Source organism: Gadus chalcogrammus, chromosome 7, assembly GCF_026213295.1.
Source record: "Gadus chalcogrammus isolate NIFS_2021 chromosome 7, NIFS_Gcha_1.0, whole genome shotgun sequence".
NCBI lineage: Eukaryota > Metazoa > Chordata > Actinopteri > Gadiformes > Gadidae > Gadus > Gadus chalcogrammus.
In genome coordinates this window covers 31,287-56,459 of record NC_079418.1, presented here as the reverse complement: position 1 = coordinate 56,459, position 25,173 = coordinate 31,287, and the positions used below count along the sequence as shown (strand labels likewise).

The 25,173-nt window shown below is 43.7% G+C and overlaps 1 protein-coding gene and 1 long non-coding RNA gene across 5 annotated transcripts; both read left to right on the top strand.

The window, feature by feature from the left end:
• Positions 1–7,140: 7,140 nt before the first annotated feature.
• On the top strand, positions 7,141–8,996 carry LOC130385408 (uncharacterized). 4 transcript variants are annotated; one of them, XR_008896011.1, is made up of 5 exons: positions 7,170–7,323; positions 7,999–8,056; positions 8,328–8,378; positions 8,730–8,790; positions 8,877–8,996. It is a non-coding gene; the product is annotated as an uncharacterized LOC130385408 (long non-coding RNA). The 4 variants fall into 4 exon arrangements; XR_008896009.1 differs by having other exon boundaries at positions 7,141–7,323; positions 8,328–8,790; XR_008896010.1 differs by having other exon boundaries at positions 7,180–7,323; positions 8,730–8,996.
• A 7,328-nt stretch (positions 8,997–16,324) lies between these two features.
• On the top strand, positions 16,325–18,073 carry LOC130385416 (N-lysine methyltransferase KMT5A-like). The gene is made up of 4 exons (XM_056593916.1): positions 16,325–16,330; positions 16,438–16,931; positions 17,045–17,127; positions 17,493–18,073. The coding sequence occupies exons 1-4, from the start codon at positions 16,325–16,327 to the stop codon at positions 18,071–18,073; spliced, it is 1,164 nt and encodes a 387-aa protein (XP_056449891.1).
• The last annotated feature ends 7,100 nt before the right edge of the window (positions 18,074–25,173 follow it).

Genomic DNA, 25,173 nt, shown 5'->3' with positions numbered 1-25,173 from the left:
GGCTGATTGCGCAGCAGTTCGAGGAGCAGTGGAACTTCCCTCTCTGTTGCGGTGCCATCGATGGGAAGCATGTTGTTCTGAAGGCCCCTGCGAACTCCGGTTCGCAGTTCTTCAACTACAAGGGAACATTTTCCATTGTTCTCTTGGCAGTTGTCGACGCAGACAAGTGCTTCCGCATCATCGATGTGGGGGGCTAGGGGAGAACCAGTGATGGAGGAATTCTGGCCAACTCGGTGTTTGGTCAGGCCCTCCGAGCTGGCGATCTCAAGCTCCCTGCTGACAGTACTGTCAGCGGCTGCGCAGAGAGGACCCCTGCCTCATGTGTTTGTAGGGGACGAGGCCTTTCCGCTACGGACCGACCTCATGAGGCCATTCCCCGGACGCATCCTCCCCCGAGAGCGGCGCGTGTTCAACTACCGACTGTCCCGGGCTCGGTTGGTGGTTGAGAACGCCTTAGCGCCGTAGAACCGCCCACAAAGCTACTTGCGCTTTGCGCTTCCCACTTGCGTTTCAGACCGTTAAAATAGGGCCCATAGTATTAATTAGGGCTGTCAAATTAACGCGTTAATTTCGATTAATCAGGGGAGGATCAAGAAGTTACGAGAGAGAGAGAGAAGGGAGGGAAACAAACGGTAGGCTATACAGCTGTTTATAAACGGGCATAAAAGTGTCGTATTGGTATGCGATTAATTTAGATGAATTAATCACAGAGCCTGTAATTAATTTGATCAATTTTTTAAATTGCTTGACGGCACTAGTAGTATTCCATAAACCGTCTTCTTATCAGTTAAAGCTTAAACGGTTAGCCATAAACATAGTTGAACCCCTGAAATTAATGCTATACATCTTTGTCCTGTACATACCGCTCTGTGGTCTTGGGGCAGGGCCAGCCTCAGGGACAGGTACACGGGAAGGGCCAGCGGCAGGGACAGGGACAGGGGCAGGGGCAGGGACAGGGGCAGGAGCAGGAGCAGGAGCAGGAGCAGGAGCAGGAGCAGGAGCAGGAGCAGGAGCAGGAGCAGGGACAGGGGCAGGGACAGGGGCAGGAGCAGGGGCAGGGGCAGGGACAGGGACAGGGACAGGGGCAGGAGCAGGAGCAGGAGCAGGAGCAGGAGCAGGAGCAGGAGCAGGAGCAGGAGCAGGAGCAGGAGCAGGAGCAGGAGCAGGAGCAGCATCAGCGTCCTCTATATCAGACTCACTGGGCTGGTCTATGTTATTGAGAAAGAAGACTTGTTTTTTTTTTGCTTGGATGATATATATCTATATTGCACATTAAAGATAGACAGAATCGTGCCGCCCTGTAAACCGTTCCTGTGGCCATAATACAGAAGCTGTACGTGTCTTCAGTTGTCAACAAACCTGCTATGTGTGATGGCCCTGCTGCTGCCTCCTCAAGCTCCTCATCTTCTCCTGCCCCTGACAGTGAAGTCTCTGGAGCCCCGTCCTCCTCTACCTCCTCTGCCCCCAGAGGTAAGTTGCTGCTAGTCTCCCTCGGGGTGACAAAGGGGTCGAGGAAGGACAGGACCCCAGCGAATTTCCATCTCGTCACTGTCCCTGCCGCTGACCCGCTCTTTTTCCCCTCCTTTTCACTCTTTTTGTGTCGTAAGTACCTGTCCCTGAGTGACTTCCACCTCCTGCGACATACGTCCACTGACAAGAACATATATACATATTAAGTTGTGTAACCTGACAAGCGGGACAGTCTGTTGTAGTAGTATCACTTAATATTACTGCTAACTGTTGCTACCGCTAACCGGCGCTAACTTTTTTCATAGTAGAACACAACCGATAGCTGAAGCCAAGCAAAATACACACACACATTATTCACTGATCTTACCAGGACAGCCAGTATCCTCGGCCACGTCGACCCACGCCCTCTCTTTCTTGTTCCTGTCCCTGTACGACACCATTGTGGTGTTGTAGAGGAGAGGACGGCTGCACACAGCGATGATTAGGTTTTGGTCCTCCATTGCGGCTCTGTCCTCTCCGTCTCTCTGCCAGTGACGTCGGGTCAAGCTCAACGCTGATTGGGCCACTCGGCTAATCGTCATGCGTATGAGCGTAAAAAGTAAAATTTTTTGAACTCCTCGCGTACGCGCGTATATATACGCGCGTATATGTACGCGCGTACATATACGCGCGTATATATACGCGCCTCATACGCCCCTAACACGAGTAAAATGTTGCTTGGTACGCATGATACGCGTGTACGCACCTCATACGCGCGTAAACCAATGGTTCCCTATGGAAAAATTGCCAATTTTATACGCGTCTATACGCGAGGTACGCGCTTGGTGTGTTCGCACCTTTAAATGTAAAATGTAAATGTAAATATGGGAAAGTTGCTTCATTTTGTCTATATGCTACTACAGGCCGAAAGACAAAATTAATATGTAACTTACTTGCTCCTTTTAAGTATAACATTGCTTGGGGAGTCCAATTCCTCCAACAACTCTGCTAGTTAGCGATCTATCTCTTCTCTACGTGTAGTTGTGTTGCGCGAATGCTGCTGAGGGAGGTAGCCTATTTGATTGATTCGCTGAATTGTCCAATCATGTGGTGATAAAAAAAAAGAAAAGCGATACCATTGGCCTGGGGCGCACTGGTGCGACCCGAGGGCGAATTTTCTTGCGCCAATTAAAAGCTGTCTCTGCTTGATAGACAGCAAAAAGTTAGCGAGTTTACATTGACTTCAACGTGGCCGGCGCCCCTGACTTGGAGGAGGGCGTTCAGACGCATTTAAATGGTTGCTGGCAGTGACAAGTATGTCACACAATTAAACGAGGATAAACGCTATGCATAATTGTTGATTTATTTTGTGTTGATAAAAGTTGATTAATAGTTGGCAGATATATTGAAGTGAATATTTCACGGAGGGGCGGCGCCCTAGCGCCCTCTATTGACCCACCGCCACTGGTTGATATATCCATCATTTGTTCACTGTATCAGCCTACCAAATCACAGGCCTCTTCAACGGTTTAAATCAGACATCCTTTTTTTCTCACTTCCATTGAAGGACGGTGAATAGTAATTATTATTGCAAGATTGAAACATAATTATCAATAATGAATTCAAAATGTCACTGAATCCGGGGAAGGGGAACATCTTCGTGGAGCTGTGGTTCCCTCTGGTGGTCAGTAACGAGACCTCAGCTCATCCGTTGCATCCTACGTTATGCATAACAGCATATCAAATATAATTCACCAACATGTTGGACTGCTTCTATTCTATCCAGACACAACCAGACATCTCAACACTGCATATCTGATTTTATTTGAATTTCTACAGGATATATAAATAAATAAATACCGGTACATACAAATGTAATAAATATAACAATGAAGTCAAATCTACGATACCTTACTAACAACATTATCTCTCTCAAACTATTTTTTTTCTGAATTTTTTTTGGGTAAAAACCTTCACTCATACAGACATGAATATAAATAAATACATAAAGTTGATAAGATAAACAATTAACCGTTCATGTGCCCTTTTAACATATAACAGCAAGAACCATGTTTGATTAGATTTTGAACAGATGTCTGGGAACCATTTAGTTTCTTCACATGTTTGTTTGGGTGGAGACTCCTCTGTGAAGTTGTTGGTGTCTCTTGAGATGACCAGATCTACTAAACGTTTTCCCACACTTCTGACAGTGGTATGGTTTCTCTCCTGTGTGGATGCGCTGGTGTCTCTTGAGTTTACCAGATTGACTAAATGTTTTCCCACACTGTTTACAGTGGTATGGTTTCTCTCCTGTATGGATGCGCTGGTGTACAGTCAGATGACCAGACTGACTAAATGTTTTCCAACACTGTTTACAGTGGTATGGTTTCTCTCCTGTGTGAATGATCTGGTGTCTCTTGAGTTCGTGAGATCTACTAAATGTTTCCCCACACTGTTGACAGTGGTATGGTTTCTCTCCCGTGTGGATGCGCTGGTGTCCCTTCAGACTATGAGAGCGACTAAGGTTTTACTGCACTTCTCACAACTGTGGCGTCCGGCTCCTTCTGCTGGAATCTGGCTCGTGCTTTGGACGGTTCCCGGGGAGGCTCCGATTGGTTCTTGATAGGAGGCTGCGACGTATGGGAGGAGACTAGGCTCCACCTTGATTTCTCCACTCCTCAGCAGTCGGCCGTACAGGTCGCCATGGCTCCTCTTCATGTGTTTGTGGAGGAAGATCTGAGACGTGTAGGAGTACGGACACTCGGGACAGGGGAAAGCCTGTGCTGGTGTCAGCTGGGATCTCCCTCCTAGGAGAAAGAGAGTCATATGTATTTTATTTTTGAGAGTGCTGCTGATGGCTGGTTTAAGCAGCCTCACCTGGCCAGAGTCAGGTGCTTTAGGCTTTGGGGCTTGATAAGGCTGCACATCCTAATCAAGCATACCTGAATTTGTATAATTGGATTGTTTTTTTGAAACCTCCATGGTACTGTATATTTTTCATTTAGACATTTTTCCAAGTAAGAATATATTTCCTATTATGTTGTCATCTTTTGTTTATTATATTTGAATTTATGTTAAAACTTTACAATTTCCTGCATAATTTCTTAACTGCTTTGTTAATGTAGATGTTTATTGTCCAAGCTCTTTTGAATTAAAATGAGAGATGTGGTCATGAAGTGCCGCATAGAAACCAAACCCTGACAGAAAGACAGACTTGAAGGCAGACCTTTAGTAGAGCTCTTGTTGTTCCACAGTCGATCAAATCCGATTCCCAGATGTCTGGCGTATTCGTCCCCATACCAGACCAAGAGCTCTGCTCCTGAAGTCACGAGGCCACAGGTGCGATACAGAATCCCTCCTTTGTGCTGAAACGCTATTAGGTTCTGTTCCTCTTCATTACGAGCACAATTGACGTACCTAACACACAGACAGGTACGTCAACACACCTTTACAGTGTATCTTCTGCATATGTCATAGCAACACAGAAAATATTGTGGATCTAATCAGATAACAGACATGGAGAAATATAAATGTTATCAATCAAGTAATGTAAGTAAGAAAATTGTGAACATTATTAATGCAGTAGATGGTTTAAAAGTGAATAGGGTCCTACCTCATCCAGTTAGAAAGTGTCTCTCTCTTTGCATCAATGTAATCATTGTGTCTGCTCTTGTAGATCTGGAGAAATGTGTTAATCAGACTCTATGCCATCCAATAAACTCACACAAGCACACACACAAGACTAGATCAAAATAAATGAATACAAACACACTGACCTCCCAGGAGTATCCACTCTCCAGGGCTCCCTCTTCATCTGTCCTGTGTCCTTCGTAGGGTCCAAAGTGTGTTCCAATGGGAAGGCCACCGTCGCCACAGTAAAACACCCCTAGACCGGCCCCAGGGATCCCAGAATCTCTGATCTACCCCACATGAGACAGAGATGGAGAGAGGAGGAGAGTCGTAGAGTGAGAGGGATACATAGAGGGAGGGAGGGAGGGGTGGAGGAGGGAGGAGATATAGAATACACACATGGAGAGGGGAGATGTAGAGAATGAGGCAGGGAGAGACAAAGAGAGGTGAGAGGAATGGAGAGAGGAAGAGAGGTGGTGAGATGGAGGGGGGGAGAGGAAGATAAGATATGATAAGAAATGAATGGAGATGAGTAGTTGGGAAACAAGTGAGAAAGAGAGAGATTTAGACAGGAAGAGGGAGGGAGGAAAGGAAAGAGGGGGTGGGACAGGGGGGGGGAGTTCAGAGAGGGAGTCACAAAGAGAGGCAGATAGAGGGACATGGGGGGAGAGAGGGAGAGATAGACGGAAAGCACGATTCAGGAAGAAGAACCATTGGGGGAGAGATATATCCATCTGCTTTGGCAATATAACTGTTCACATTACTGTTTTTATATACATTAGCTGGGAAATGTATTAAACAATGAATGTTATACTGTCTCACTGGACGGGGAGAACTTTGTTGTGTTAAAGTACGACATCTACCTCAAACCCAGCGGGCAGCGTCTTCTTGGCTCGGTCTTCTCTCCGACAGCAACGGGGCGATCAGCCATGAAGACGATAGGACCGTGGACCTCGCACTCTTCGAGGAAGAAAGTCCTACACTCATCACAGACTGGAGAGTTCATTTATTTATTATGTCCAAAAGAGCTTCAGCTACAAATCTATATTAACAGACAGAGACAGAGACAGACAGAGACAGAGACAAGTAGCATATAAACGACTCACTTCAACTAACTGACTAAAATGGGTAATATAACCTGATAATTTACTATGAGGTACAACCTATTATTAAATACGTTTATCACAGGTTTTCCTTTTTTCAGATGCAATAAAATCCCTTTAAATCAATAAAACCCCTTTTTGTTTCTATATCTTTGGTCAAATGATTAAGCAGTATATGCAGGCTAATGTATCTTCAGGGCTTTGAAAGGGATAATGTTCACTGCACATTACTCCTTGCAGAAATGTCTTATAAATGTCTTTGTACCGGTCAATCCAGAGGTCCAGAGCTGCTCCTCCTCAGAGTCTGTCTCTCAGGTGAGCAGACTCTCACCTGGCGGGCTTTCCTCTCCTCATGAAGGCTGGGCCACAAAAGGGACAGGCCTACACAAACACACACAACCTACACACACACACACACCCACACACACACACACACACACACACCTACACCACACACCACACACACACACCACACACACACACAACAACACACACACACACACACCACAACACACCAACACAACACACACACACACACACACCACACACAACGGACACACAATACATATAAAACACACACGCCACACACAAACAACAACCACACACGACAAACAGACACCAACACACCACCACACACACACCACACACACACCTACACACACAATACAACACACACACACACCACACACAACACACACCACACGGCACACGACAAAAACATACAAACACCACAGGACACACGCACACACATACAGACACGCAAACACCTACAGCACAAAAGAAGCAGTGATGTGTACAGCAGCACCACCTGTGTCTATATTTATAGCAATGTACTCAGTAAAATAGTATTTAAGTATGAGTGGTTTACCAAGAGACGCCAGAACCAAAGAGAAGGGTCCAGCTGCAGGCTTGGGCGTTCCCGTCATGACACAAAAACGCCCATAGGGCGTTTCCGTCATGACACAAAAACGCCCATCAGGCGTTCCTGTAGCGTTTCATCCTATGGTTTAATCGATCAATCAAGAAGATTGTGAGTGAGTTTCGCAAGGCATGCTGGGTATGCTACCCTTCCTTTTTTGGCGGTTTTACCTCGTAGTAACTTTCCAGAAAAACGAAAGGGTTATGATGAGAGATTATGTCAGTAAGTATGATATTGTTTATTTGACAACATTGGCTGTGAAGTATTCTCATTTAAATCACAGATAAGCTGTGGTATCGTTGTATCCGAATTCGAATCCGATGTAAATACTCGTGACAAGCATGGTTCGGTAGCAGCGAATGCTATGCTATCTCGTCCATAAACGTAGCATATAATAGCCAGAAATCAGCAACGTTTAAGACGGTTTGTAGGTAGAGGGTAAAGTTTGCAGCGAAGGCTTTGCCGATTATTTTACTGTGAGGTTAACATTACCAAAGTACATTGTTAAGTTGGATGTTAAGGTGTCAGCTGGCATGGTAAGAGGCATGAAATCGCGGCCACTCTGCTTCGTTGTGGTGACACACGCATCGGATTAAACTGTGCATGTAAACGTACTAGTACGTCTAAACTAACTAGTATGTTTACATGCATGGCAGATCAGAGAATTCTGTCAGTTCGGTCACGGCGCAACGAATGAATAAAGATCGTTAGCACTCTGAAAAACAGATGACAGATGTGCCCTTAGTCACTACTTTATTACCTCGTTGATGACCAACGTTTAGGAAAACATGTACTTTTAATTCACCCTTGGGTGAAATCGAAGCTTAGTGTGTACTGAATGCGTGTTGATGATGATGCATATGAATTGCAACTTACACGTCTTCCAAACCTTTTCAGTACCCTGGCACATGCTTTGTCCAATGGACCATGGAAGGGACTTTACTTGGCTGACGAGGTAAAACGTGTGGCCGGCGCACGATTCATTGCATCTCGTAGAGTAGCATTCACTGGTAGACAGGCAGGCCTCTAGATTGTTTATTATGATTTAATGAAGTGTTCCTATGTGACGCTCATGGGCCCTGGTTGCTGCTAAATGCTTGTTCAAAGTGCATTGTGCACTTTTTGTATGTAGCTACAAAATGAGGGTGGATATCACTTTATAGTTTATAGGCATTATATACTAATAAGAATCATTGACAAATCACATTCCCCTTTTACCACCACAGGACGCACCTCACCAGTATCAGAGCAACAGCTGTGGGGTGTTTATGCTGATGGTGAGATGCATTATTTTCAGAAATGATGACTGATGACTAGTTTGCAAAACAACTAACTCATTTGTATGTTAATTTCAGTACGCAATGTATTCTACCCTCAAAAGCAATATGATTTCAGTCATCTCAATCAGATGTGTAGCATGAAATATAAGGCTTTTAATAATCTAGTCATCCTTACTGGAGGCTACAATTAACATGCATCATAGGTCATACACATTCTTTGTCTTCAGGTACTGCACTTACGGGAGGAGATGGCTACATCTTCACAATAATTTACACTGCTAAACAGTACTGTAACATGGATTTGTATTAGGCTATGAAGTCATTTAAAGCATAACTTTACTTTTCAAGGGGACATGCTCTATCAGGAGGTGGGGGTTGGACAGCTGTTGGAGACCTTTATGCTTGAAAGGTTTATATACTGTGTCCATGTTGCTATTTACTTATTTTTGGTGCTCACGAAGATCGTAGCCAATACACTTGTCTCTCTGTCTCTAGCCCTGCAGAACTAGCTGGCTCCTTCTCACCCTCTCCATCTCCCCATCTCAGTTACACCTTCCAATCACTAAGCAGTGAAAGGTATTGCATACTATGTCAATACTTTTCTATTTACGTATATTCTCTCTTGCTCTATCTCAGACTTTTGATCGATCAGTGATTGCCTTTTTGTTTAATGGTGTGGGTTGTGTTGGTCTGGGCTTGTGTGATTCAGGGATGCAAACTTGTCACCTTTCGGCGAAATTCGCCGTTTTTGTTCCGAAAAAGGTCATTTGTGTGATTCATGGAGATCTGCAATAAAAATATTTCGGGGGGGGGGGGGGGGGGGCGTCGTCCAAGTAATCGGCGAACGCAAGCTGTCATAAATATTTATTCCAAGCTTGTTCGTTTGGCCAACCCGTGTAAACATGTCATCTTCGGGTCTGTAGCTGCCTTGATCCCGTACTAGACAGGAGTGACGTTGGTACGCTTCAAAAACGTCAGGCTTTCTAACGTAGGCTAACGTGCTAATGAGAACATTTGTTTGACCGGCTGCCGGTTATATCCGTGTGGTTAATTTGCAGTTGCGGTGTTGTCAGCTTACTGTTACATTAAACTGCAATCAGAAAATGCGGTTATATGCTATAGATCCTATAGTGTCTGTGGTGTAAAGGCTGGGACGAATTAAAAAATATAAATACACTTTATGTTGAAACTATAGACCGTCCCGATTCCCATTGAAACGAATGGCGCGGTGATTATTCTTCAAAACGAGATCTGTTAAATTGTGAAAAATAAATCAAACTGTAATCAGACAACACGGTTATATGCTATAGACCCTAGAGTATCTGTGGTATAAAGGCTGAGACGAATTTCTAATTATAAATATGTACAATCCATAACGTTAGCTCTCTGGCTCATAGCTCAGCGGACTAGAATACCTCCTAGAACCATTGCCTGTAGGCCGGAAACGGAAATGGGGGCTGTTTACGTTTGGTTGTAGTCTTTTCGCTCGGTTCTCCGACTCAACAGTAGGGCTAGAACCGAGCGAAAAGACTACAACCAAATTTGAACTACAACGAAACTAGTTCCCTTTCCGCTTCCGACCAACGAGCAATTAGTCTTCCAACAGAAATCAATGGGATTTACAAAATGCGCTAAATGTACAATAAAACACGATAGAAACTGTATTTCGCTACGATGCTTGATTCAACCACTCTATTTCATCCTAGACAAATCACGAAGTGGGCTCGATGTTCAAAATACCGAAAAAAAATAATAGCTCACAGCAACATTTTGAAAAAAAAAAACTGAACTAGTTCGTTTTTTGGAACTGTGAACTTAGTTCAAATCTTTGAATTATGAACGCTGAACTGAACTAGTTCATTTTAAAATTTGTGAACTGAACTTTGAACTAGTTCACGTAGAAAGTGAACTATCACAACACTGTGTGTGTGTATATATATATATATATATATATATTCCGCGAGGAGGTTTGGGTCCTTGTCACCTTTTTCATCCCTGATGAGTTTGCACCCCTGGTGATTGAATTGAAGGTTGATTATAATCCCTGTTTCTCTCCCTCTCTCTCGCTCTCCTTCACTCTTTTTCGGCTCTCTCGCTCTCTCTAGCCCTGCAGATAGCTGGCACACCAAGCTCACCCTCTCCATCTCCCCATCTCAGCCACACGCTCCAATCTGGCACAACAGAGGACAGGCCATTCTTACCAACCTAAGTCCTTCAGTAAATTGTACAAGAGACGCTGAGACTGTACATGGCGATGCTTGGCGTGTTCAACAGGGTTTCAAACACATTCCGAGAACTAATCAAGCCTCTCCATCATTCCATATATATAAATGACAGTTTGGCAGGGGACATTAAGCTTAATAAAGACAATCTCATCTACATAACGGTTAGAAAGATTTACAACAATGCAGGCTGTGTCAGTGGCCTTGCGCTACGCCTCAAAGGCTTCTCAAAAAGAAGAATTGGCCAAGCGCACCCCTGGTACTGAGGCACGTTGCATATGGCAGGTTTGTCATAAAAGATGTCTGCCTAGCATAATGTTCTTTTATTACTCCTTTTTCGTTTTATTTGGGACGTCATTTTTGCAATCCCTTTCATTTGTAAATGTACATACTACTGTAGTAAATGTATCTGCCCAGAAATGCTGGTATTTTATTACTCCTTTCTTTTGTTTTTGTGACAAATGCTATACGATGTATATAACATACATTTGTGCCTACGATGTATGTTGTAAGGTTAATTGTTACAGAGCAATTACTTGATTTTGTCTTTATTGAAAACATTCAGTGGGAAAAGTAAGTGAACACTTGGAGTCAAATGGCCTACTGTTTGAGCCTTCATAGTGTCTGTTAACTGGATTTGAACTGCATAACGTCCCAAGTGTTATTTTAATCTATTAATTATTTAATTTGGGCATATTCTTAAACAACTATATCAAACATCTCACTTATACCTAATACCCTACCTATACTAACCCAGAAGATAATGAACATGAGATCATGGAGCCTCCCTGTAATGATCGTGTTGCATCAAGTTTGATGCAAAGTTTGGGCCGAGATCCGACACATAAATGTAAGCCAACATTCTGTAGGCCCAGCTGGCTAACGTACCCGTATTACGAGATCGAAGAAGAAGGGGGCGCTAACGTCAGTTCTATGCTGCCAATGCTACTAGATCGACGAAGAAGAACGGGGCGTTCCAGCCTGCGTAGACGAAAACGCCCATCACACGAGAACGCCGGGGGGGCGTTTTAGTCTGCGTGAACGAGAACGGCCACGACACGGGAACGCCCATTTGTGTCTGCAGTCGGATGATATTGGAGAGTCTTGGCCCCATAACGCGGAAGCAAATCGCTCTTGTATGCTACCCTGCGCCACTGAGCAGTTTGTATACGAATGAATGGGCGGCCAGTCCGTGGTCCATCCTTTATTATGTCCATGCTCTGGCAGCATCTTTAGACGGATGAGGAAGCCGGAACCATTACGTCCATAGGCCAAGCCTACTGGATACAACACCAGCGCGGGTGGAGGTCCGATGAGGTCAGGAACATATGCCGTCCCGTTGCTAGAACACGGCAGCGCCAAACATCTTAACTGACGACTGCTTCCTCAACTTGGGCCAATACAGAGCCTGGACTTGCTCACGTCTGAAAATCAAGTCTGGATCAGTACTCAACTCTCCTGCCTCAGCTACAAACCTCGATAAAGTAAGTTAACTAACGCCATATCATTGTGTTGCTTTACTGTATATGGTTACCCTTGTTAGCAGTATACTGTTGCTTTAGCATTAGCGCTACAGCTAACAGCCCAGTTATTGTCGCTAATGTTAAGGTAGATAGCATCAGGTATGTGTGTAAATACCATGGACCTATTAAAGAAAGCACTGGTGGACTAACATGCCGCCCATTCATTCCTATAAATACACGCACTGTAGTCGAGTGTTGCATCTCAGCAAGCAAGGGGCATCACCACGAGTAATGGGCACCATTCAAACAAAGGGGCTACAGGCAATGATCTCTACTGCTTGGATACCAAGGGAATGCAATGTCTGCTCACCATACAACAAACAAATACAACTGTATTTTACTGGCCACTGGACCGCAGTAGTTCTAGCGTTTTACTGATGAGGAGATTGACCTGTTAAACTCATCCTAAATACATATGGTGCGTTCGAGGCAACCCTTGTTCTCGCCCCCTTCTACCCACTTGTACTCCCAGTTATAACGTTGTTTACGGGCTAAAAGTGTACCTGAAACGCACTATTATAGGCATGGTTTCCCCTTCTTAACACCTGATTCAAATCACAGGGTTATTAGCAGATTTCTGAAGAGCTTGATGTCATGGTATTGAGTTGATGAGATTAACTATAAAATATGTAACAAATCAAGGATGTAATATCATTTCATAGAACTAATTTTAAGTATTAGGCTAATGTAATTCACTAAACATGTTTTATCTTATATCTTTTTGCAACTTGTACATGGACTATATACAAGTTACAATTGAGTACCTATTTTACTTTGTTGTCTCTACGCAGCCCAGCTCATCAAGTGCTTCCATTCAGCAGCTTCTCTCAAGGGATGTTGCCTGCCAGACAGAACACCTGGAAACGCATACTTGTAGGCACACAGAAGAATATGTTGGCATTTTTGCACTTAAATAGTTAATCGCGTTTTAGCCTACATTCAGATGTGAACTCATTCTTGCATGCGAGGGTCTTGAATCCAAAAAAATAAATACGCAGGCAAGACATTGAAATTGTAGGGCGTGCCAAGCCGCGAACGAACCAGCTTGGCAGTGTAAAAACGCCTAATCTGTCAGTAGTGGGGATTGACAACTATTCTGTGAAAATGAAAGAATATGTCTTGTGTTTGTTTCCTTCTTTATGTGGAAAGCAGCAGACCCCCGACACCATTTCAATCAAGGTTGAAGAGGATATTGGTGGAGGCTTGCCCGCCGTAGGTTAGTAATACACATTGCATCTATGCAAGAAAACAACCTTGATCAACTGAGAATGTACTTGATTCTACCTGCGCTAAAAAGCCTGGTCCTCTTTGGAAAAGCATCATGACCAGCGCCCTGCTAAAACACGAGTCAAACTTGGGAGTTGCATTTCAAAGATGGAATCAGTCAAGAGCCCAGAAGGGTTTCAAGACGGATGCCACATGAGCTGGTTTATCATTCTCAAACATCACTGAATTCATAATGCATGAATGTCAGCTGATCAGCTTAGAGGGAAGGACACGTTGTTGCTTTTTAGTGTCAAAATATAATTATTGTGCTTGCCTCGCTTGTCATGTGGTGCTCAGATCACTTTGCGCTGGTGTTCGTTGAGTGTCCTTAACCTGGCCAACCACTTGAGCTTTGAGTCTAGGGAGGAGGGTGCTGGAGGTGACGGCCCTCTCCAAAACTGTGAATCTGTGTCTGCAGTACACATTTTAAACCCTCTGTGTCAATGTTGCATACATTTAAAGAGTTTCTTTCACGTGTACAAATACACAATGCCTCCCTTTATGCAAATAATGTATCAAAACAATAGATTTTTTCTTTTTTTCTCCCTCTGCAGAAGACTGCGATGCCTTCAGAGACCGTAGCACTCAGCGCGGCGCCACCTCAGAGAGTCTGGGTGTGGTCGCCCCTGGCTCCTCCCACATGTCCAGCCACAGTGAGGAACTGAAGATTCTGAGCGTCTACGGAAAAGGGGAGGGCCCACTGGCGGAGGACGGCCATGGCACCCTCTTCACCGCGTCAGAAGTGGAGGCCCTGAACTCGCTGTCTGCGGACCACAGCGCGGCCAAGAGCCTGGAGCGCGCCGAGCGGTTGGTCTGCCGTGAGGAGCTGAGTGTGCAGGTTGGAAATAATCTTCTCATTCACCATCCAAAAGAGATGCTTCCTCTGTTACAACTCTAAAACAAACCCATAGAAAGCACACACCTTTATGATTCAGTAGATGTTTTTACACTGCCAATTATGTCCGTCTTATGCCCAACTAATCTGTCGGTAGGGGGGATCGACATCTATTCTGTGAAAATGAAAGAATATGTCTTGTGTGTGTTTCCTTCTTTATGTGGAAAGCAGCAGACCCCCGACACCATTTCAATCAAGGTTGAAGAGGATATTGGTGGAGGCATGCCCGCCGTAGGTTAGTACACACATTGCATCTATGCAAGAAAACAACCTTGATCAACTGAGAATGTACTCGAATCTGCCTTCTCAGCAGGAGCCTTTAACCCTTGACCATCCAAAGGGCGACATGGAAAATGCATAATCGACAAATAGAAGTTAGAAAGAATGTCCAAATATAATTCTTCCAATACACAAGTGTGTACAAAGTACATACTGTATACCTTTTGTGAAAATGATTAATTAAAAGCATCACTTTCTCTCTTTCTCTGTTTTCCTCTCTGAAGAAGACAATGTCATCAGAGACTGCAGCACGCAGCGCGGCGCACCTCAGAGAGTCTGCGTGTGGACGCCCCTGGCTCCTCCCACATGTCGGGTCACAGCGGGGAGCTGCGCATCCTGAGCGTCTACGGACAAGGGGAGGGCCCTCTGGCGGTGGACGGTCATGACACCCTCTTTGCCGCGTCAGAACTGGAGGTCTTGAGCTCGCTGTCTGCTGACCACAGCGTGGCCAAGAGCCTGAACTGCAGCGTACGGCTCGTCCGCCTTGAGGAGCTGACTGGGCATCAGGGCGGCCGCAAGGGCCGGCCCGGTGTCTTGTGTGGAAAGGTTGTTCCCAACAATGCCAATATGATTGTCCACATGAGGACTCACTCTGGGGAGAAGCCCTACAAGTGTGACCAATGCACGAAGCGGTTCAGTCTGAAAGGCACCCTGAATAGACACATGATGAATCACTCTGGAAAAATCACCAGGAAATCTGCAGCTGCACATAGACACCATCTACTCTGTCCAGTTTGTTTGAGGACCCAAGAGTCTCTATCCTGTCACCTGCGCAGAGTCTGCATGAAGGATAAGACACCACCACAGATCCTAGAGGTGGTTGAAAAGGCCAAGAAAGATGTGTGTGACCTCCTGAAGAATGGACGGGCTTTTAGTTATGCAGTCCTGAAGCAAATCGTCTCATCACCAAATCCACTCGAAGGATTGATTGAGGAGCTGAAATACCATCACTTGTTTGTGACAGGAGTCCCTCCTCCTCTGCCCATTGGTAATCCAAGGTTGGTCACCGAAACCCTTTCTGAATGCCCTGGGGAGGCACCCGGAGAGACAGAGCCATCTGTTGTGGAATCTTGCGGCAGCGATGAGCTTTTTCAATGTAGACAAGAGAAAACGTATACCAAAGACAAAATGGTGAAAGCGAAGGATTTAGGCATTTTGAAAAAGCATTCAGCAGATCATCCATTGCTCAAGCGCTTTGCCGACTACCTAAAGAATGATTACGAAAATGCAAAGTACCAACAGGAGGTTGACACTGTTTCCCGGTACCTGTATTTTGCTGATCCTACGGAACCATCTTTGAAGTTTGTCAATGACAGAGAGAAGCTCAGAGACTTCCTGGGTCAACAGGCTAAGGCAGGGTATAAGGCACAAACATCAGGAAATTACATCAAGTGCTTGAAAAGGTTCTTGGAGTTCCACTTGACAAGGACCGGCTTGAGACAGGATGACAGGGAGCTCTATAGGCAGTGCACATTATATTTGAGTTTTTTAACTTCTTCACAGAGTGTCCTCTCTAAGCAAGCGAGCAAAGAAATTGTGCAAAAGAGGCATGCCTTGTTGTTTGACAAAAGTCAACCCACACCTCGTGAATGCTTGGCTGTTCTTGATAAAGGTGAAGGTGACTTAGTGAAAATCATGAATCAACTTGATGACAGTTCTTCTTCCTCCCTGAGTAGGACTGAGTGCATATTTGTGCTATACTATCTTGAGGCAATTGTCATACTAAGACACTGCCAACGGCCATGTGTGGTGCAGAGCATGAAGGTGAGTGTTACTGCTCTATTGTGCTCTTATGTGCTCTATTGATACATTTACCCTGACATTTTAGCATTACATTTCCTAATCAATGGCATATCCTCTTTTTGTTACAGGTCAAGGAATGGCTTGAACGGAAACACGCAGATGATGATTCAATCGTTTTTGTAAAGGACCACAAGACGGCTGCACATTTTGTGGTCTCAATTGTCCTGTCCAAGAAGGAGGAGGCGTGGTTTGAGAAATATTACACCAAAGTGCGGCCACAGCTACTTGCTGGCGAAAGGAAACGTAAGCGAGATGAGCAGGATGAGAAGGATGGAGATGATTTTTTCTTTGTGTCCTCCCGCGGTAAGCCAATTTACAATGCAGCTGGTGATCTGATAAAGCTCCAGCAAAAGTGCAACGTCCCCCAGGTGAGCAGCCAGGTTGTACGGAGGGTATTTGAGACAGCAGCTAACCGCCTGGATGACCCTCAGAAGAAAGCAGTTTCTGACTACCTGGGCCATTCTGGCACAACAGCTGACAGACATTACAGGATGAAATCTCTTGAATCCATTGTGATGGCTGCTGGTCTGCTGAAGAAATTACAGAGGCAGAAGAAGTCAAGGTAAGCATTTCATATTTGTCAACATAATGCCAACGTAGTCAAGCACACCACATTCTATCTGTAGACACACACATGGTTTTCTTATAATCTCATTGTGTTTTATTTTTATATAGTGCTGGGCCTTCCGGAGAAGGGACCCGTCAAGAGGCTCTTGGAGAAGGGACCAGCCCTCAGTCAGTGGAGTCTTCCAGCCATGGTGACCATTGTGCTCTCCCTCAGCCTTCCTTGAGACAGCTAGTGATCGATTTAGAGAGGATTCCTGAGGGAAATGACAAAGTCAAATTCCACGAGGCATTCAAGTCCCTCTTGGAAAACCACCCTGTGACACTGAGTGGTCAAATCCCAAAAGTGAGAATCCGCAGGGACACCTCGGAGGCCAATCAGCGGAAGCTTTACACACACTGGGCGCAAAAGCAATTAGAAATGCGTGTAAAACACACCCGTGGTAAGTATTTGACTTCACATATTTAACATTACTTTCAAGAAAAACTGATTGCATGAAATGACATTTTAAATTATTGTGTTCATAGCTAACAACACTTTTGTTACTTATTTTGACAGAACAATTCAATCGGAGGAGGCCAACGAAAGAGCGTGTCGACACATGGGTCAAAAAGCAGGGATGGAAGTGCAAGGCTGCCAACATCAGCACTGAGGTTGTGGAGAACTGGGCACCATCTGGATCTGAGGACCGCATCATGGACAACAAACGGATCCAGTCATTGGTGAAAACACAAGACTGGAAAGGACTGCACATCACACAGTTTGAAGAGAAGGGCGATGGGATCATTACAACCCGCACTTTTAAGAAAGGCCAGGTTGTATGTGATTATCATGGGCCTGTTGTTAGTGGAAAGGAGGGCGAGAACGTACACAAAAACACAACTGGAAAGGAGACTGGATATATCTTCTTTTTCCGGAACAGTAAAGGACAGCCAATGTGCATTGATGCCCACTCAGACAGGTGTCATTGCCACCCTGACAAGAGAACATTTGGCAGGCTGGTGAATCATTCCAAAAAGAACTCGAACATCAAGCCCCTGCACTGTGTGGTGGACAAGCATGGAGAAATGAAGGATGTGATCCTTTTCATTGCAACCAAGGACTTGCCAGTGGGTGAGGAAGTTCTGTTTGACTATTGAGTCAACAAAAAATCTTTTAACAATGAGGGGTCGGACCTTGACTGGCTCTAGCAGGGCATCAGCCTTCAGAGACACATATGACATGTCCCTGGTTGGTGAAATGTTTCATCTGTGTGTTTGTTTGTGCTGATGGCTCTTTAAAGGATATGGATGAGGACTCCAAAATCGTACCATGACCCGTTTGGTGAGATGTTTCATATGTTTTTTAGTGGATCAATTCTTGGCATGTATGGATAAACTTTCTGAATATGATGCGTGGCCTTTGACCTTTGGGGGTGGTGGGGCGGCGGGTGACTCCTAAAGCTTAGAGGGCATCTGCCTTCAGAGACACATATGACGTGTCCCTGTTTGGTGAAATGTTTCATCTGTGTGTTTGTTTGTGCTGATGGCTCTTTAAAGGATGGGGATGAGGACTCCAAAAGCGTGAAATTACCCATTTTGGTGAAATGTTTCATATGTGTTTTTTAGTGCTGATTTTTGTTTTTGTTGTGTAGCTGTTTTGCAACTTGTTCTAGCTTGTGTAACTTAAATTGAGGTTCTGTGGTGATATCCTGTTTCTTATCTTTAGAGATATATCAATAAGAAATCTTATTCATTCTAGAGGACTGCTGAGGTTTCTCTCATTTTGGTAAACTTCAACACACTTGCAGACTTTTTCCCTTTTTTTCCAAAGACAGAGATACACTTTCAAGATATTTTATTAACATTTGCACTTCACATTTTGATTCATCATTTCAATCACACATTCCCCAAGGTCTGGAAAAGATAATAATTGTGTCTGTACATAAATGGATGCATTTCATTCACACACAGAGCAACTGTAGGACTGCAATGCAGTTTTGCATAATTTCTTCGAGTGAAACCAGCCCTGCCCTTCTTCAATGCAGCATGTAGTGAATGGACTGAGGATACCATTGAAGTTATTGCTAGACATTTTGAAGTTGTATTGGCAGATTTCAAATTCAGTGGCGATACCAAAAACTGGGAGGAGGCTTGGACTATGGCAGTGAAGTGGGTGAGTCAAGAGTTGGTTGAACTGCATTGATGCGGCAGACAGAGCTAAAGTGATGATTCAGGAGAAATTTGAGAAATTGTATAGAGATAAAGCCTTGTTTACAAGACATGAGCATTTCAATGACAAATTTGGAAATTGGAAGCTAAGCATCCAGAGACCAGTATTGATCATTGGAGATTCAAATATGTCAAAGCTATCAAAATGTAATGATGAGAGAGTACAGATAGATTCTTATCCAGGTGCCAAATTTAGCCATGCCTTGCACATGTTGAAGAAAACAGAGAAAACAGATACTGGCCTGAAAGTAATTCTTTCATTTGGAATTAATCATGCAGACGGCTACAAATTAGAGCAGGTAAAGAAAGATTTGGAAAACATTTTTAAAGTTGCACAAGAAAGATTTCCAAAGGCTGTCGTAGTTATGCCGTTGATCTCTTTCTCAAAACATCTTCCCAGCCATAAGAAACGAGTGCTCTCTTGTATTAACTCATGGATTGAGCAGTATCCACATCTTTCTAACATACCTGAGTAAATGTTTAAAACTAGCGTGAATGATCATATACATTGGTCTCCACAAACAGCAAAACACATCCTCTCTGACTGGAGAACACAGTTTAACTTTTAATTATCAGTGCTAGAATATATACTGGTCCAGGCCAAGGATCAATTCTTGGCATGTATGGATAAACTGTCTGAATATGATGCTGACTAATTGTATTCTGCAAATAAAATTCTTGTGTTGTACTACCTTGAAGCTATTGTGATTCTAGGACACGTTCAAAGGCCGAGCGTGGTGCAGACATGACTGTGAGGACAGCAGATGTGATTGCCACACCAAACAGCCGCCGGGCAAGTTGATCAAGTACTCCAAAAATAACTCAAACGTAAAGCCCCAACATTGCAGTTTGGTATTGAATGGAGAAATAGGCATGTGACTCTTTTTCTTGCAACCAGGACTATATCTCCAGATGAAGAGGTGTTGCTCCCTCTTAGTGTCAAATTAACTCTTTGAAGGACTCCTAAAGCTTACAGGGCATCTGCCTTCAGAGACACATATGACATGTCCCTGTTTGGTGAAATGTTTCATCTGTGTCTTTGTTTGTGCTGATGGCTCTTTAAAGTATAGGGATGAGGACTCCAAAAGCGTGAAATGACCCATTTTGGTGAAATGTTTCATATGTGTTTTTTAGTGCTGATTTTTGTTTTTGTTGTGTAGCTGTTTTGCAACTTTGTCTAGCTTGTGTAACTTAAATTGAGGTTCTGTGGTGATTTACATGGTTTTAAATTGTACAATTGTGATAAATGTGTTTTCTTCAAATAAAAGCAGATTTGATGGTGTATTTTCACCAAGTGTGTGTTTGAGTGGTAATCTGGGGACAAAACCATGTTAAAAGAGACAGCTGACCAATATTGGGTCGTCACATGAAGGGAAATCTGAGTGTAACTACTTTTTAAGTAGAGAGATATATGAAATAATTATTTAATCTACTTGTATTTCAAATTCGAGAGAGAGAGATTACATTTTTAAAGTCGCACAAGCAAGATTTCTTTTGCAGAGTGTTTTCTATTCTTAAAATGACCAATTCCAACAGCATATGCTGGTTGAAATGTTTAAGGGAACACTTGATTAGGTTTAACTGGAGTCTTGGGGGGGGGAGGGGTAATTGTCATGTATTAAGATGTTGGTTGGTTAGAAAATAATTCAGAGAAATACAGAGATAAACAGATTCAGAGAAAAATGAAACTACGAAACCACAAAGATTTTTTTATTATTTAAACGAAACCACACAACTATATACAAAAACAAACATAAAAAAAAAATGCAATCATCCCCCTCATCATCTCCCAAATATCCCTCCTCGTCCCCCTCCTCAGCCGGGGGTAGTTGAGGGGGAGCAGGCTGAGGAGGGGGCTGCGGAGCCAGCTGGGGACGCAGCTGGGGACGCAGCTGGGGACGCAGCTGGCTCCCCAGCTGGCTCCGCTGCTGGGCTCCCAGCTGGCTCCAGCTGGCTCCCAGCTGGGGACGCAGCTGGGGAGCCAGCTGGGGACGCAGCTGGGGAGCCAGCTGGGGACGCAGCTGGGGACGCAGCTGGGGACGCAGCTGGGGAGCCAGCTGGGGAGCCAGCTGGGGACGCAGCTGGGGAGCCAGCTGGGGACGCAGCTGGGGAGCCAGCTGGGGACGCAGCTGGGGACGCAGCTGGGGACGCAGCTGGGGAGCCAGCTGGGGAGCCAGCTGGGGACGCAGCTGGGGACGCAGCTGGGGACGCAGCTGGGGACGCAGCTGGGGAGCCAGCTGGGGACGCAGCTGGGGAGCCAGCTGGGGAGCGGGGGCCTCCTCCTCCCCAGATAAAGAAAATAAATCCTCCTCCTTTAAAAAAAACATTGTATGCATTGTATTGTACATATGTATTTAATGTATTTAGAAATAAGTTTACATTGAGACTTGTAACATAAAATGTGGCAATAGGGTGTAACTTACAGTTCTGGACAGGATGATGGTGGAGTCCTCCGACATCCCCCCCCCCCCCCCCTCGTGTAGCCACTTGTTTCGGCCATCTGAAAAAATAGTGGTTAAGTTTTGTATAATTAGTCATGAATGGCCGAGTTAATAAAAAGGAAAAGGCCACACACACACACCCTGGAGAGCTCCGGTCAGTCCGATTTTGATGCCCTTTTCCCGGATTACCCCGAGGCTCCTCACACACCCTCTGGAGGTATTAAAATCACTTTTGGGCACCGTGGAGACCCTGCAAAGCACTGCTTTGGTAAAGTGCTATCACTTCGCTGCTATCACTGATATGCTGCTATCACTTCTGTGTATTATATTATTATTATTAATGTCTACTTTATCTTTTTATATATTTTAAATGTGTATGTCTATGAGTATGTCAGAAAACCTGGCGGTGGTGACAAAAAACTACCCACATGATCTGCATGAGTTGTTCAAATTAGCTAACTTCTTTCCACTTTGTTGCTAGCTACTTCAGACCTCTAATTAGAAAGCAAACATTTATGGTATAATCTAATATTCTAATATTTGTATACAAAATTGACAGTGTTGACATGTTATGGTAGTGACAGCAGCAGTGTCTAAAAATATGAAGTGGAGAAAAAGCGAACTTACATGAGCTTGAGCAATTTGAAATAATGTAAATAGAGCAGAAGGTTTGAAAAGAGGGTCCTCAGGAATATAGTTGACTTTGTAGGTGTACAATTGTAATGCTTATGGTAAATATCTGTCCTTGCCCAGATAGCAAAACTTGATTGAATCAAAGTTGAGATATGGTCAGGCTGAAGGTTGTGATCAACATTGATGTCAGACATTGAAATATACATTGAAAGTGCTCGCTATGATCAACATTGAAATAACGTTGAATTTCCAATCAATTCTGACAATGAATCAACCTTGATTCAATTATGATATGATCAACATTGAAACAATGTAGAATTGAACCACATTGATTCAACTATATATATGCATTGCATTATACATTGAAACAATGTTATTATTAAAGGGCCATTTCAACACTTTTCAACCTTGCTTTGTATGTTTACAATATGCCTCATTATAAACCCCATTAGATTGGCTATTTCCATTCTTTTTAAGAAACCAAGGTTGAGAACAGCTGCTTTATTGAATGCTCTATGAACAAAAAAACTACAACAACAAAACAGACCATTATTCAAAAAGTTATTTAATAAATATTCAAAAGCAATTATAAACAAACATCTTAAGGAATTATGAACATTAACCCTATAATGAACCCTGTAATTAGAACATTACAGTAACATTTGTCCTTAATAGTCCTTAATCTTTGCCTTTTCTTGGTACCCGCCACTCCTCTCCGGTGCGTAACGCAGCCACTTCTGCAGGGCACCCCTGTACTGCAATTCTGTCAACTTGCGGTCAAATTGAAACAAAAAGAAAAAAAGAATATTCATATAGTAAAACAATGGCACAGTTTATCTACTCTGTGTCTCAGAGAAGGGCACTGAAATGCTTGAAATGATGTCACTGGTAGGCCGGAAACGCAGAGCGAGTAGACAGAAGTGGTATATTTAGGTATTGAGTGATTTATTTATTTTTAATTATGGCAGAGTTGGCCCTCCATATTTATCAGGCTCCCTCCATGGTGAGGAAAATGCATCCATTCTTATTTACTTCAGAAGAAGTTTAAAATACTTATGAATTAAATAAATATTAAATATTAAATAAATTTAACATCCATCATCAAAAATGCCAAATCCGTAGTATTTTGATTTGCAGACTCACCAAACATGCAGTCCTGCATTAACGTGTCCTTGAAGGCCCTCTTCGGTCCCTTTCCCGCCCAGTTGAAGATGCATGCTACACGGTTTGCCATGGTAGCGGATAGCATTCGCCGGATCATATTTTCGGCATTGGTCCCTCCGACTAATGCCAAGCGGGTAATCTTAACAGATTAGAGAGAAAATGGTTAGTTTGCTAAAGTGTACAATGTGCCATGTCAAATGGACAGCGAGAGAAGCGTCGTAGCAGTCTCCTTTTGCCTCCTTCAGCTGATGAAAAGGTACGCCCAGTAATATGAAGGGAGGGAAAATAGTGCCGGATGAGGTCAGACTTTTTCACGGCCAACAATTCATGATGCAAATGTATTACTCTTTTGAATGCATATTATTTTTTGAAGCAAAACTACTTTCTGCATCGCAAAAACCGGGCCAGAACTCCGCTCACGGGACGCAGTGGGGGAAAATGCACTGCTGATGCCCGACACCGCTGATAAGGATGTAATACGACCTCTTGTCCAAAAATCCAAACTATCCCTTTAATGCCTCCAAACCTACAATTCCTGACAAAATGTAAGAAAATACTTGTATGAAAAAATGGTTCACCATATTTCGAAGGACTAATTCCTCCTTCAGTGCAGCTTCAGCCTCATCAAACTGCTCCTCATTGGCGAGTGGCAGAACAATGGGGAAGGGCTCCTCTCTCTGTGATCCCGCTCCAGGAATACTCATGGAGGATTTGGCAATTTCAGTCTTTATGAACTGAATGTCCCGTGACATTTGCTTCACCTCCATGAGTAGCTCCGTTAGCATCTTGGTGTTTTGGTTGGCAGCAATGTCTTAGAAGAAAAGCAATTGGTTTTACATTACATTTCAAGGATAGATTGACCATTTTCAATTGTTTAGAATGACACTCAGCAACTCACTGATGTTTGCACCCCTAACTGATAGTAACCATTAATTCCTTGCTTGCTCTGATGGCACAGTGTGGTAGGGGCTCGAGTTATACATTTGCATTCACATACAGACAGCAATAAGAAAATAAGGTAAATAAGCACTATCAAAGTTGTTATGAATGAGCACCATATAGCAACTAAGGATGCCGATTGATTGGCCATCGAATGGCAGCATTTGAGATTGGTTGGCATGTCTGGTGTTAAAAAATATATATATAAAAATGTTAGTTAACTCACCTGTATAGCCCTGGGGGTGTTGATGGTGATTGCCAGGAAAGTCTAAAAGAGGACAATCAAATTATATCCTTGCAAGATAGGGAGACACTGAATAAACAGACTCTAGACACAATAAGAGTGGCTGAGGGCATCACATAGCCATGGAGCCTATTTGTCTACTTACCATCATTACAGAAATCTGTTGACTCTAGCTCTGCCAAGAAGTTTCCACAAAAGTCTAAAATGAGAGAACACAAAACATAACTATGATTGCTATAACTCAGACAAAGCACATTTAAAATCTGTCCGACCTGATAGTTTTTTAGTTATGTGAAGTGGTTCACTTACCATTATTAGGCTGGTCAAATGACTGAACATCCTCAGAATAGTTTCCTCCAGAGGCTAAAAGAAGGGAACACAAGAAAGGAATAGAGCTGTAACTTTTCAACACATATCACATGACTGATATGTTTGCATGTATTGCCAGAGGAACTAAATTAAAGCTCATATGCCATTGTAATAAGCAATGACATACCACTGCTTGCATCTGGGGTTGGTAGAGAGGGGTACTGGTTGGATACTGGCAGCACTGTATTAACAAATAAGTTGAATTATACATGGCAAAAGTAGTTGTAGTATCATAACTG